The 16,328-nt window shown below is 36.2% G+C and overlaps 1 protein-coding gene across 5 annotated transcripts in view; it reads right to left on the bottom strand.

The window, feature by feature from the left end:
* ced-6 (PTB domain-containing adapter protein ced-6) overlaps positions 1-16,328 on the bottom strand; it is a 186,565-nt gene that overhangs the window by 14,589 nt on the left and 155,648 nt on the right. For all 5 annotated transcript variants that reach the window (XM_090412678.1, XM_090412680.1, XM_090412679.1 and 2 more), the window contains exon 11: positions 5,836-5,996. In XM_090412678.1, the coding sequence (XP_090268804.1) occupies positions 5,836-5,996 (161 nt within the window). The remainder of the gene's footprint in view (positions 1-5,835; positions 5,997-16,328) is intronic.

Genomic DNA, 16,328 nt, shown 5'->3' with positions numbered 1-16,328 from the left:
AGGGATATGATAATGCTGCAACTATGTCTGGAATTCATGGTGGAGTTCAACGTAAAATAAAAAGTATCAATTCTAAAGCGTTATTTATGCCATGTGCAAATCATTCACTTAATCTTTGTGGAGTTCATGCTTTTGGAAGCATTTCTACTTGTGTAACATTTTTTGCAGTTTTGGAAAAATTATATTCATTTTTTTCAAGTTCAACTCACTGTTGGGAAGTAATGAAGGAAAATGTAGTACTAACATTAAAAAGATTATCACACAAGATGGAGTGCTCACTATGAAGCAGTTCATACAGCAAGATATAATATCGAAAAGTTAATTTTAAGTTTAGAAGCACTATGTGATATAAAAGAAAATATTGACAAACGAGGATCAGCGCAAAATTTATTTAGTGCAATTTGCGATTTTACTTTTTTTGTGTTATCTGTCTTTTTGGAATGAAGTTTTAGAAGAAGATAAACGGTACTCAAAAATACATGCAAACTAGCAGAATAAGTTCAGAAAAATGTAGTGCGTGACATGAAAATCTGAAACTCTTTCTTGAAAATGAACGAGAAGGAATGGTGAATAGAGCAATTGAATATGCAACAACAAAATGCGATAAATTGAACATTCCTGTAGAAAAAAGGGGAAGAAAAAGGCTAAAGAGAAAAATGCTGGGAGAATTGTTGGACGACGTTGGTCTTACACTTCAAGAGGAGGTGAGAAGATCAATGTTTGTGTGCCTCGATCGCTTTTTTCTAGAATTATGTAGCCGTAACAAATGATGATTTTTAGTATTCTACAACCCAATATTTTAATACATGGTACAGAAAAAGATTTTGAAAATTTCATCTGCAATTTAACAAATGTCTATGATGAATTTCAAAGTTAAGATATAATTTCTGAAATAAAAACACTTCAGCGACATCTAGCAGCTGTTAATATGAGCAAACAAGAAGCAGAAAAACAGACAGCTCTTCAATTATTACAGTCCATTGTAGAGTGGGATTTTGTGGAATCTCTTCCGAATATTTCACCGTCTTTAAGATTTAACTATTTGTGTATCAGTGGCTTCTTGTGAAAGAAATTTTTCTAAATTAAAATGAATAAAAAGTTACCTGCAGTCCAATATGACAGAAGAGAGAGACTAAGTAATTTATTTATCCATACTTTCTATAGAAAATAATTATGCCAGCAAGATAAACTTTGACAAAGTTATTGAACATTACATAATTGTTAAGTGCCGCAGAATGTAAAATAAAATGTGTGTTGAAAGTTAAAACATTTGTGGTTTTTTTGGGAAAAATTATATTCATTTTTTTTCAAGTTCAACTCACCATTGGGAAGTATTAAAGGAAAATGTAGGGCTAACATTAGTAAAAAAAAAATAAATAAAAAATACCGTCCTGGGTACCAAAGGTTCTGGGTAAATCATTGTTTGGGATATAGATCCTAACAAAACAAAAGAGATACCCTGCCTTTTGTGGATATTGGAGTTTTCAAAGTATTAAATGAAAGGATGACATTCCTTGTCAGCACCAGGATATCATTATTATGCATGAGAATTTTCTAGCTGTCACTCCTTGAGCTGTTAATTTGGAACACAGAAGAGATATTCCCACTGCTATTATTCCTCCAGAAAAGTTCAGTTTTGTGGTGTTTATCAGGATTGGTATCCCCAGCCTTCTTCAAATGTTATACGAAGGAGAATCTCTCTCTCTCTCTCTCCTGAAGAAAGTTTTATCTCACAGATTTTGGAGATCTTTCTAACCCTTTCTGAATAAAGAAAACGAAGGCACATAAGGAGAGAGAGAGAGAATTCTACACCTACCATGAAGCAAGACAAATGCTCACTATCCAACAAGCAATGAATATACTCAGAAGTGGAATGCCAAGGCTACATTGGATGCCATATTACTACAAATCTTGGATCCTGTCCAACAGAATATGAGAAAAGACGCGCTGCAATCTCACTGTTGACTGTTCTAAGCAAATTAACTAGCTGAATTATTCTGGCCAGGCCATTCAAAACTACCCATCTTGCCGAAGGAGGAGTCAAAATAGTGCAAGCCCACTAGGACCCCCCCCCCCCCGTTTCTGAATGTCCACAAGTTGCACCACATGCACTAAACACAGAGCAGTGCATGGGATTCCAATGATGGAAGTCAGAAAACAGGATAGTAAAAAGGCTCAGGAAATGTAGAGTGAAGAAAATGGGAAAAAGAGAATAGAGAAAGATGAAAAATGAAAAGGGCCAGTGTAATCACTGAAAGGACCCTCCCCTCCTTTCCTCATCACAAAAGGAATCCCAGATGGAGAGGAGTCAGATGCTTAAGTCATTCACATAGAATTTGGTATTTGTTTTCTTTCTGTATAAAAACTAAAGCTATAATTTGGTGGTCTTTGAATGAGAATGTCCAGGAATGGAAGGCACTTGTCTTCTATTTTAAAAATTAATTTTATGAAAAAACAAACAAACAAAAAAAAAAAAAACAGAGCAGCAAATAAAAAATAGTTCCAGACTACAAAAACTTTGTTTACATATTGTTCTCCTTGTGCCAAAAACAAGGAATGTGCATTTTACTAACTATTTAAAACAGTTAAATTTTTAAACAGAATTTAAAATTCAGGAATCACTCTGCATGATATGTTAATAACAATACATTGATATGTTTGGCATAACTGAAAATTCAAATAACACTTAAGTCAAAATAGTCATTTCTGTGCATTTGTGGTTGTGGCAAAGGGGGATAATATCAGTATAGAGAAGGTATACTGATGTCAGAAGGGGATGAAAGGCAATAGTATGCCTATTTCTCCCACTATAGGATGTTCTAAATTAGTCCATCTACAGTACTAATGCACTATAGGTTAATAAAACAAACATTTCATTTCATGGATGAGAGCCTCATAAAAAAAATACTCCATGTAACAGTGGATAAGGTAGAAGAGATAGGAATTGCATATATAGTTTTTGTCAGGTACTTGAATTTATAGCCAAGTTGAAAAATTTTATCGAATGATTTTCCTCCAGATATTGGAAACCATGTAAAAGCTATAAGAGGGATATCTGTAAAGGTATTTTTAAAATGTTGGCAAATTTCCAATAAATGAAGAGAGAACTTTTGATAAATTTTGAATGTTTGTAAGTTGGACACACCAAAAGAATCTACAATAGGTCTCAAATGAACATTTTCTTTATGAATCTTTGGAAGACTATGGTCTGGGAGTTCTAACGTGATAAACACATCAAGAAGTATTGTTGTACTTTTTGATATTTATTTTTTACTTTTAAGAATTTTTTTCTGAGTAAAGGCTTCTGAAATATCAAAAAGAATGGGAAAGAGTTCAGAATAGCTGACAGCTCCGAATGCAATGAGCTAATGGCTGTGTTGGTAGCAGTATGATGATATGTGGATGTGTTTTTCATTTGGCTTCATGGCCCAGACACATTAGATTCTTTCATCTCTCACCCTAGAATCCAATTTATCATGGAAAAGAAACTAATAATAGTTTAGCCTTTCTAGACACCTTGGTAATAAGCCTACGCAATGGTAACCTTACCTTCTCAATACACAGGAAGTCCTTCTACACAGGCAGATACATTCAAATTTTCCCATCATCCCCATCAACAACATGATATTATTAAAACACTTACAACTTGGTTAACCTTTGTTCCAGTGAGCCCTCCATTACAGGAGAACTTAATCATATACACCACACCTTATTTAACGACTACAGTTCCTATAGTATCAAAAAAATAATCAATCCTTCCTCCAATCCTTTACCTTCTCTTCAGAAAGATTTTAGTAATGCTATCATCATCCCCCAATGTCTGAGGCACTTTAGAAAAAATAGCCAGAGTATTAAAGAAATACAATCTCTACACAGCTTTCAAGCCCCACCAGAAGCGTGCTAATCTTATACGTTCCACTAAAGATCAACCCTCCTCTCTGTGCTTGGAGTATAGAAAGTTCCCTATTCCTGCAAGTTGGGCTTACTATGGACAGACAGGAAGATCAGCCAATATCCAAATGGAAGAACACAAAAAATACATCTGCAGTCATGACTATGGTCAATCTGGCCTGGCCTGGCAGACCATGTTTTAGATATGGCTCATAGAAGCAGTTGGAATAAGACCACCATGCTCCATCACAGTAAATTTAAAAGAGAAAGACTGTTTTTGGAATCTGAAGTACCTCTCAGAAATCATTCTAACTTAAATATGGTTAGATGAAACTTCCCAAAATATAGGCAACATTAATACTTCAAGATCCAACATAACAATAAATATGGCTACATAAAACTTCCCAAAATATGGGAAACAGAAACACTAATACTTCAAGATCCCACTTTACATCCTAGCCACCAACAGGTGTCCACAGAGTGCACCACACCTAGTTAGGAATGAAATATTGGAAGAATTAAATAATAGTTTAATCCTTTCTCAGTGCTGCTTCATCATTAAGCTTCTAAGACGAGTTTCTCCCAGCACTTAAGCCTTAACACACGGATTGCAAGCAAACAAAACTTGCAAGTGAAATATCTTCACAACTAGGCTAGTTGTATATATCGAAGCTAATAACTTCACATTAATTGCCTTAGTATTCCAAAATGCAAAGCACACATCCTTTTGGATGTGTATAATGCTATGCATTACGGGAAGGGGCCAATATCTATACCAGTTTAGACCTTTACTTTGATCTCATCTATGGGAGCTGAAGAAGAGATACCTAGATCGAAGTAATGCAGGTCATATATTTCCTATATACAAGTACTGAAAAGGTGTACCACCTTATTATTAAAATACTTTGAATTAGAGCTAGTTGTGGAAAGTTTTGGGAAATATAAGACCCTGATCAGACCACACTTAGACTATTGTTCTCAGATTTGGTCCCCAGGATTTGAAGGGGATAAATTAACTGTGGAAAGGGTACAGAGGCGGATAACAAAGATGATTTTAGGACTGTACAATATCAGTTATGAGGATCGACAGAGGAAATGTGGACTGCAGAGTTTGGTGAATAGAAGAAGGAGAGGTGATATGATCGAGACTTTTAAACTGTTGAGATGCAGTTACAGGGTAGACATTGGAGAGTTCTTTCACTTGTTGAAACAGAGGGAAGGAGCAAGGACAAGGGGCCATCCCTGGAAGTTACGAAAGGAAGCTGTGAGCAGGAGGGTGATGAGTGGTTTCTTTGTGTGAAGGGTGGTTGAACCGTGGAATGCATTGCCTAATAGAGTGGTGAGAGCAAGAACGGTCAATGAGTGGTATAATAGACTTTGTGCTTCCTAGGAAGGACCTCCCACGATGAGCCTCTTGCCTCCATGGAGGCCTGAATAATAATAGGTGACTTCTGCATTACTTCAACCTAGATATTTCTTCTGAGTCCCACTGATGAGACCCCAGTCAGGTTGAAACTAGTCTGAGTAGTAGTCCTTCCCATAATGCATAGCATTATACATACCTGCAAAGGATGTTTGCTTTGAATTACGGGATACTAAGGCAATTAATACGAAGTCATAAGCTTCTATATACAAGTAGTCTAGTCATGAAGATGCTTCATGTGCAAACTTTGTTTGCTTACACTTGGATCAAGGATCAAACAAGAATATAATTTCTTGGCATTTTTAATTTATAACCAAGTGAAAAAACTTTCTACATATAAGATAACAAATGAATATCTGATGAACATACTATCATATAGGATATCACAATGAACATTAATAAATTTTATGTAAAGAAAGATGGTGAGGAGAATTAACAGTATATTAAATTATGCTTGGTATACTGAGTGGGAGGGGGAGAAGAAAGAATAGGAAAAATTCTGTAATACTTGTAATTTTTACCTTCATTTCTAATAGTCTTTTATCAATTGCTCCAATGGCATGTTCCAAATCTACACCATGCAGTGTAGCTGCATTAAAATCACCCATTCCAAAAGGATCTTCATTGGCCTGATTCTGTGATGGATTAAATGGTTCTGATCCAAAGAGATCTGTTGTTTTACCTTTAAATGAGAGATAAATTACTAAAATATTATTAAAAGAAAGAAATGCACTAACAGAAACACAGTACAAGTAATGAATACAAACATGGCCAACTTCAGCACTATTATCACTCTCATTTGACAGAATCAGTCATGTTTTGTATGTTTTTAAAATAAATAATTCAAAATGTGCAGGGCTTGAAAAAATAAATGAACTCATCAGCTTATCCATGATGAGTAAGAATTGTTAGTTAACAAGTAAAAAAAAAAATAAGAAGAAAAATTTCAGTTTAATTGTCAGTTTTATTTATGCAATGCCAAATTGTGTTTCACATCATAAACAGTTTTATGTATATGGACCTTACTTATCACAATCTATTGGGAATGCTGGTCATTACAAATGACCATTTTGTTGTTTATTCATAATGGGATATCACCAATGAGAAGACAGGATACACACACATTTTTGTTTTTATCATAATGGGATATCACCAATGAGAGGATATAGGAGTGCACACATTTTATTATTAAAGAGTGTACAGATGTACCTTGAGGTAACCAATTAATTGCCAGAAAGCAACTTAAAAGAAATATGCAATGGACAGCAGCAATTTGCCTTGACACGTGATTTTTGCAACCTGACTTTCTTTTGCCAGGGAGAAGGAGTTGCATGCCATTCCATGATCTGGTGTTTCATTTCTGGATCAAACTGAAAACACCAGTGACAATTATCTGCAACACATCATGGTCTTGATCAACCGCATGGATGAAAATTTCTTTCCAAGATATGATGTGGCTGTTTCCTTACCAACTCCAAGCTGTACAATGAGTAGCCTTGTGGTTATTTGCCTGTCATGAGCAACAATTTTCCTAGCTTTCACCACATTTTCATTTGTCTGTGCAGAAACTGGTTGTCCATAGTGTGGTTCATCCTCCAGGCATCCTCTCCTCTCTTCAAATGTTGAAAACCAGAAGAGTGCCCGTGCACGGTCCAGACAGTCATCGCTGTAAACTTTTTTTTAAGTCTTAGTACACTTCTGTAACAGTTTGCTAATTAACAGTACACTTTTATCACAGTTCTCTGCTCCATGATGCAACTTTTGACACGTTCCATTCACATATTCTTACTTCAATGATTTGCCACAAAAAATTGCTGTGTCACCCAAATCGAAAGTTGCACCTGCAATTACAAGTGCACTCTAGCAGTCAAAACTATAAACATGTTTATTACTTTTATTCAAAGGACTGTTCTATAACAAATAACTACTTAACGGGCACACTGTGTGTATGTGTGTAGACCTACAGGCTTTGAGTGTTTTTTTATGATACTATAAATTTTCCACATTTGTTTATAATGGCAGAGGAAAAATTGTTTGTTTTTTTCTTTAAAAAGTCATCTGAGACAAAAGTGTTAGAAGCAACAAAAAAAAAAAAAAAAAAAATATATATATATATATATAGTCTTATATTACTTATAAAATCTATGAATTTTTTCCTTCACAGTGATAAAAACCCAAGTTATAGCATATTTGCTTCAACACAAGCAGTGAGTTATACAGTAATACCCCTTACAACAATCCACTTATATGACACTTCTCAATTATTAAAGATGCTGCATTCACTCATTCAACGGTTTTAGTAACACGACGCTCCTGTGAATCAACTGACATACAGTATGCTTGAACTAAGGTTTATTTACAATTTTGTTGCTTACTGTATCTCCATGTTTCGGTATTTCACTATGAATTATAAACTATTTATAACTATTATTTTATTGTAGTTTATTAATAGCAGATAAAATTCAGAGTAAGCCTGCTGTTGCTTCCAGTGAAAAGAAGACATTTAAACCTGTTATATGACATACTAATTTTAAAATTATTAAATTTGGTGATGATGGTGTATCGAACAATGAGATAGGTTGCATACTAAACTTAGCTCTCATTACTGTTGTTACAATTGTTAAGAACAAAGAAACAGAAACGTGTTACATAGTTGATCCATCCATAAACATGACAATCTTATTGGCAAAAATTTTTAATGGTGTAGATTGATGACCAAACTAGTTAGCATGTTCCTTTAATTAAGCCAAGCTATTCAGAAAGAAGAACTTTCTCGTTTGAGAAAATTATTCTAAAGTTTTTGCTTTATTTAAGTCAGATATGCACACATAAATTTAAGGGCAGTGACTGGCTATACAACGAAATTTGCTATAAGATAGTAGTATGGAACCTAATGTGTGTCATATGATCAGGGTATATCAGTACAGGGTAGAAATTAGCCATAACATTAACAAAAGATTATAAATTGACCAGATCTGGAATTAAATACAACTATGAACCCACCCACAGACTAACATCTGACTAGTGAAATATTTGCCTAATTAGTGAACGAGCACAAAATTTCTCAAGCACTGAAAATATGACTTTAAAATTTAAAACTACTGCCAAGTCCCAAGAAACATAACACAGAAGCAACTGCTTAATTTAATGCTAGCTAGAATTTTGACCCTTTTGACCCTTAAGCACAGGGGTGCTTAAGGGTCAAAGCTGTATAACTGAGAGGAGACCTCCACATAGCCTTTAAAGGAATGCGGAGAACCGACCAGGGCTTCTGACCTAATGTCCAATCCTCACCTTCTCGTGGTGCACCCTGTTGGGTATCTACTTTGATACTGAACGAACGAGAATGGGCTGGCAATTTGGGATTTAGCCGACCAAATTGTATTCTTATTGGTTAAACCAAAATAAAAAATGATGGTACAACATGACAAAATTTCATGCCGGCTGGGGCGTTGCCCGGTTAAACAAGGCCCCCCCCGTTGTTTTCGCCAGGGAACCAGGGCGAAAAGCGAAAAGTCAGCTACTGGAACAAATCTGAAAACAAACCCCAACTCAACATCACCAGAGTTAAAGATCGGTACTATCAACTTAAGAAGCCTGAATGGCAAAGAAATGGAGCTAGCTGAGGAATTAGATAAGTACCAGATCGACATAATAGGGGTGACTGAAACAAAAAAGACCAAAATTGGTGAGATCTTTCTAAGCAATAAATACAAAATGTTATATTCAGGCAATGACAATCAAGGAAAAGAAGGAGTAGCCATAGTATTCAACACAAAATACGAGGCCAATCTTCTTGAATGGCAGTCAGTCTCAAGTAGAGTAATGTGGGCAAATATGAGAATGGGAAACTGGACAATGAGACTTATTTGTGCCTATGGTCCCACAGAAGGTTCTACTAAGGTAGAAGTGAAGGAATTTTTTGACGCTCTAGAAAAAGCAACTGACACAATGAAAAAGGAAAAGTTGGTCCTTGTTGGGGATCTAAATAGCAGAGTAGGAAATGATTGTCAATACAAAAATGTTTTGGGAAAATTTGGAGAAAAGAGCAAAGCTAATAATAATGGCAAATACCTGTTGGATTTCTGCTCAGGACATGGACTGGTTATTACTAACACCATGTTCCAACATAAAAATGTGCGCAAATTCACATGGAGAGAAGAGGCTAGGAATAAGAAAAGTCTCATTAACTATGTTATTGTTGATAGTGATGTCTTCTCCCTAGTGCAGGACACCAGAGTGTACAGAGGATTTGAAATTGGAAGTGATCACTATTTAGTCTTGAGCAGGATAAAATTGAATTTCATATTGAAAAGAATAACATGTAAGAAAGTTTTAAAGCGAATAAAAGTTCAGCAGCTCTCAGATGTGAACTGTAGACTAAAATACAGAAAGATTATTGAAAAGAAAATGAAAGAGTTTGAGAACAGGAATAAAACCTTGGAGATTCAGTGGCAAACTCTGAAGAAAACATTGATTGATTCTGCCAGAGAGGCATGTGGTGAGGTTGTGTGCAAGGATAAAAAAATCAGAACTCCCTGGTGGACACAGGAAGTTAAAGAGGCAGTGAAGGAAAAGAAGAAAGCATATCAAAAGTTCCTGGCAAATAAGTCAGCTTTTACTCTTACAGAATACAGAGACAAATGTAAGAAAGCTAAACAGTGTGTAAAACTAGCTAAACAAAAGTCATGGGAGGACTTTGGCAAGAATATAGAAAATAAATATCAAGAAGTGGCAAAATATTCTGGAGGTTGTTGAAGAAGCTTAGGAATGGAGGAAAGAGTGCTGTAAAAGGAGTTAGAGATTATAAAGGTGACATGAAAACAGGAGAAAAAGATATCCTTGAAGTATGGAGTAATTACTTTGAAAAACTGCTAAATGAAACAAGCAGTGATGACAGCACAGTGATAAAAACCACTGACCAGGCATGCAGTCAGGAATACATATCCATACTTGAAGTAGAAAAAGCCATCAAAGGTTTGAAATGTGGAAAGGCAGCAGGAGTAAATGATATTCGATCTGAAATGCTGAAGTATGGTGGTATAAAAGTCTTACAGTGGTTGCACTGCATAGTTCAGAAAGCCTGGACAGAGGGACGAATTCCCGATGATTGGAGTAGAGCTCTCATAGTACCCATATATAAAAAGGGAAATAAAACTGAATGTGAGAATTACAGAGGTATTTCCCTACTGAGTGTTCCTGGCAAGATCTATGCCAATATACTTGAGAAATGGTTGAGAAGAATTGTGGAAGAAAAGCTTGGTGAAGAACAAGCTGGATTCAGGCCAAATAGAGGCTGTCAGGATCAGATCTTCACTTTACGACAAATAGTTGAGAAAGCATGGGAATATAACAAAGATCTGTATTTAAGTTTTGTCGATTTGGAAAAGGCATATGACAAGGTGCCAAGAGAGAAGCTATTCAATACGCTCCAGTTATATGGTGTCAATGGGGCATTATATCAAGCAATACTTAGTCTTTATTTGAGTTGTAAGTCAGCAGTTAGAATTGAAGGAAGTACAGGAAGATGGTTTAATGTTAAATCTGGTGTGAGACAAGGATGTACATTATCCCCTCTGTTATTCATTATCTATATTGATCACATTTTGAAGGAAAGTGGTATTAAACCTGATATCAAAGTTGGAGATGTTAATGTCAGCTCTTTGCTTTATGCGGATGATGTTATACTTCTAAATAAATCCACTACAAGTCTGCAAGATTCTCTGACTAAATTGAATAACTGTTGTAATAGATATGGTATGAAGGTCAGTAATAAAAAGACAAAGACAATGAAAATAGGCAGAATCATTGAAAATGTCAACTGTGTTGTGAATGGAGAACCTGTGGAACAAGTAAAACATTTCAGCTACTTAGGCACAATTTTTACTGAAGATGGTAAATTAAATATAGAAATAGACAACAGAATCAGCAAAGCTGGTATGGTGGGAAGTCAATTGAATAAATTCATATGGAATAAGAGAGAAATTAGTCAGAACACTAAATTAGCTGTATACAAGACAGTGTTCAAACCAGTTTTAACTTATGGATCTGAGAGCTGGGTCAGAAGTAAAACACTTGACCAAAGACTAGAGACTGCAGATATGAGAGTCCTGAGAAAGATTAGAGGCGTGAACAGATGGCATCAATGGCAATATCATATTAAAAATGAGGATATTAGGAAAGAACTTGACATTGTCAGCATCCAGGAATGCATTAGCAAAGCTAATCTCAGGTGATATGGTCACTTAAATAGAATGGGAGAGGAAAGATTAGCAAAACAAGTGTTCTCTGCCAGGTTGGCAGGAAAACGACCCAGAGGAAGACCAAGATATAGGTGGATTGATACGGTACAAAGTGCCTTAGACGATAGAAATATAAGATCTGATAATGTTGGAGTCTTGACAAGTAACAGACTGATTTGGAGGAAAATTGTAGATAGGAAGTTAGTAATGATGTAATTTTTTCATGTAGTACTGTCATATCCTGTACACCCCTTGAGGGTACATAGCAGGAATTTGATGATGATGATGATGACAGAATTGTTGAATATACTAAATAAGATACATAACACAAAATCAGTTTTTATTTAAAATGTAACAAATCTTTTGGCACTGAAAATGTCTTCCCCATCTGTTCCCAAAAGCCATGCTCAGAACTAATATCAGCATTGCATTTCCACACTCTTTTACACCCAATAAAGAAACAAACCTATAATAGTCCATTTTCCAAAAAAGGAAGATATCTGTTGTCAACTTGCTTATCCACTGCCCTCAACTCAGTCCACTCCAAAATAAAGAAAGTCTTCAATGGTCAACTTCACTACCTAGAGGTCCACAGCAGATCTATTAGCCCATCCCACTGGAAACATACTGTGGAAGGTTTAGGAGAAATCTATCCTGGTGCTCTTGACATTTCCAAAGCATATGATTATGTCTAGCATCAAAAACCATTCAGAATATTGCCCCTCTGGCTCTACCTTCCACTCTGTGCAAATTGGATAGCCAGCTTTCTCTTTGGCCAGTCACTGTGTGTGGGTAGATGTGCACGTGCGTCATGATGGATGGCTTCTTCTCTTTAAATTTCTCCATCAATGCAGGAGTAACAAAGGGATCTGTTTCACATGACCTTCTCTCAGTGACCAATAATACTACCCACAGTTTGGCTGATAATAGTACACTCCATTCCTCCTGCTCATTCAAAAACCCTGTGATGCACATACATTCTGGGCTTCACGATCTTCTGCTATAACAAGTGCCTTCATTCTTCAATGGCACAAAGATAACTTAGTCAACTATATTGCTACCAAAATGCAGTCCTGCCTTCTTTCTCATAAAAGGAATCTAAATTCACATTTTCCTTCCCTTTCAAATAATATTATCCCTCTCTATTGGGCTTCATCTCCACCCTTTCTTGGCATAAACACATAACATCAAAGCTTCCTCAGCCTAACAAAAAACTAGCTATTCTTTTCCACTCAATACATCACCCATCTAACTTCTTTAGCCTTTTCCATACACTGTTGGATATAAGCCCCCCCCCCCTCAACTTTCCAGCAATGACAACCATCTCATGCCAACTCAGTAAATATTCCCACCATCTTGTTTTTTGGCAACCTTTCCTTCTCTTGGTATCCACTCAGTGCCTAATTTTGTCCACCTTTTATCTGGCAGGCTACTAATATGGCCAGCCCATCTCCTTTACAACACTTCATAATATCTTCAACTCCAGTCATCTCTCTCTCTCTAATTCTGATATCTTATTCTACCCCTTTGTTATGTGGAGCATTCTTCCCTTTAAGGCTCTTTAAGCCACACACAACCTATCTTCCTGTTTTTCAGCTGTTATCCATGTCTCACTTCCATAGGTAAACACTGGAATAATGTATGCATATATTAAAGAGCTTTGTTTTAGGCATATTGGTAAATCTAGCAGATAATCGTTATATAGCCAGAATGGTTCGTTTCCTTATGTGTTTCTTCTACTTATTTTTTCCTTAAAATGAACTAATGGATCTAGATAAATAGTCCTCCACAATTCCAATATGATTATCTGTTAATTTTAGTTTGATCTGATCTGAATTTGTCATCAGTTTGGTTTTAGTTAAATTAATCTGTAAACCTTTCCTGCTTTCTCTATCAAGGTCATTTAGTATTTCTCAAGTTGCTGCTTTATTTTTTGCTAAAAGAACAATGTCTCTCTCTCTCTCTCTCTCTTTTGCACTGACACGTTTCAACTACTATATCATTATTATTATGAGACCTCCAGGGAATCATGGTGCATTGATGGAGGCTATACATCACCGAAACCAGCTGTCATGCCTTTCCTTAAATTCATTCACACTAGATGCACTCACCAACAAGAAAACTATTCCACTCATTCACTACTCTATAATAGAAAAAATCCAGCACTTATCCCTTCCTTAACTTTGACCAAATGCAATTCTATGGATGTGCCTGTGTTGTCTCCCCATCTTCCATATATAACAAAAAATTTCATCAGATGTCATATAATCGCCTATTCAGAAGTTATAGACCTCTATTATACTGCTCCCTTTTCTGCTGTTAACCAGCATCTGTAGTCCACATACTCTCCTTTTCACAGCTTCTTTATCCCATCCAAATGCAGGAGACCAAATATGCACACAGCAGTCCAGGTGCAGTCTTATCGAGGCCTTGTAAAGAGCTAAATGACTTCCTTATCCTTTTCATTATAGTCAAAATTATCCTCTGAGTTGTATTTGCAAGAACTTCAAATTTTTATCCACCAAGATCTCTAGCCTCATCAGCTTCTCGTATCAATCCACCTATATCTTGCGTATCAATCCACCTATATCTTTCTACCGTATCAATCCACCTATAACTGTGATAATATAATACAACATTGGAAATTTCATCACACCAAAGTGCATAACTTTATGCTTACTAACACTGAACTGACAGCCATTACATTTGCCTAAATTTCTGACCTATTCAAATCATGCTGTAAGTGCTAGATATCAGTAGCATCCCTGATTGTCGTGCCTATCTTTGCATCATCATCAGCAAACAACTGACTATCCTGTTAGATCCTAATGTCATTAATGTGCAGACTGAACAATGGTCCAAGACTGATCCCTGGTGTACACCACTTGACACATTAAATCTGGCAGATTCACACCCACCACATACACTTTCTGATACCTGCTCATTAACCACCCACTCATTCAAGCCAACAGTTTACATTTCAATCAGATATTCTCTAATTTATGGCAACAGCTTTTCATGTAGTATTCTATCAAATACCTTAGCCAAGTCCAGTGGTATCAGATTTTCCTTTATCCAACTCAGCCTTAACATTATTATAAAATGTGAGAAAATTGCTAAAACATGACTTCCCCATGCCATTTCTTGCAATGTACAGCTTGTCTGTTGACCCATTCTGTACATCAGTTCTTACCAACTTCTCTAAAATCTTCAGTACCATTCGAGAGATACTGATAAGTCAGCAATTTGACACCTCAGTTTTTACATCACCCTTGTACAACACACAACTATCATACATTATTTCTGTTCTGGTGGTATCCTTCCTGAACTGAGACTCAAGTTACAAAAACATGTCAAAAGCCTAGTCAATTCAGCTGAACAGTCCTTTAGCATATCTGCTGATATTCCTGTCACTGTTGTTGAATTCTAATGATGGTTATATAACATCTCTTGACCTCAATCTCATGCACCTCCATCTCTTCATCCAACATAGTAGTAAAACTGTACACCATGTTACATATACTTGATTGATATATCTTAGCATATGAGCACTCATCATTTGAATAATCTCATTAGCTTCTAACAGGAGAGTACAATCTGCATTCAATAAAGTTGTTGTTCTACGTTAATTCTTTCTTTTGCATTTGGCATAACGATAAAATAGCTTGCATAGCCAAATTTCTTTTCATACTCCCATTTAGCTTTACATACAATACTCTTAACTTTCTGGCCTGCTCTTTATATATTTCATAACTCCTCTCACTCTTATTCTCACAATATTCCTTCATATCATCTTTTTTTTATGGATCTCTTGCTTAATAAGGTTGTGCATCCATTTCACTCCCACCATATTTGTTGTTTGAAATGATATATTGAGATACTGCGTCATTTAACCATTTTTTTTCAAAGAATCCCATGCATTGATATCTTTCTCATTCAAGACCAAAGATAGTATTCACCTGAGTCGGTCATAATTTTTTTGGGGTGCTTAAGGGTCAAAGCTGTATAACACATAGCCTTTAAAGGAATGCGGAGAACTGACCAGGGCTTCTGACCTAATGTTCAACCCTCACCCTCTCGTGGTGCACCCTGTTGGGTATCTACCTGGATACTCAACGAACAAGGATGGGCTGGCAATTTGGGATTTAGCCGACCAAATTGTATTCCTATTGGTTAAACAAAAATACGAAATGATGGTACAACATGACAAAATTTCATACTGGCTGGGGCGTCGCCCGGTTAAACAAAAACCCCGTTGTTTTCGCCAGGGAACCAGGGTGAACAGCGAAAAGTCAGCTACTGGAACAAATCTGTTCCAGTAGCTGACTATTATTAATCTCTTATGTTGATCGGTACTATCAATGTAAGAAGCCTGAATGGCAAAGAAATGGAGCTAGCAGAGGAATTAGATAAGTACCAGATCGACATATTAGGGGTGACTGAAACAAAAAAGTCAAAAATTGGTGAGATCTTTCTGAGCAATAAATACAAAATGCTATATTCAGGCAATGACAGTCAAGGAAAAGAAGGGGTAGCCATAGTGTTCAACACAAAATACGAGGCTCATCTTCTTGAATGGCAGGCAATCTCAAAAAGAGTGATTTGGGCAAATATCAGAATGGGGGAACTGGACAATGAGACTTATTTGTGCTTATGGTCCATAGAAGGCTCTACTAAGGTAGAAGTGGAGGAATTTTTTGAGGCTCTAGAGAAAGCTACTGACACAATGAAAAAGGAAACTTTGGTCTTTGTTGGGGATCTAAATAACAGAG

The sequence above is a fragment of the Typopeltis vanoorti genome, chromosome 23, assembly GCF_054136105.1.
Source record: "Typopeltis vanoorti isolate ZY-2024b chromosome 23, IOZ_Tvanoo_1.0, whole genome shotgun sequence".
NCBI lineage: Eukaryota > Metazoa > Arthropoda > Arachnida > Uropygi > Thelyphonidae > Typopeltis > Typopeltis vanoorti.
The sequence above is the reverse complement of the archived record's forward strand: the minus strand, read 5'-3'. Positions and strand labels throughout refer to the sequence as shown.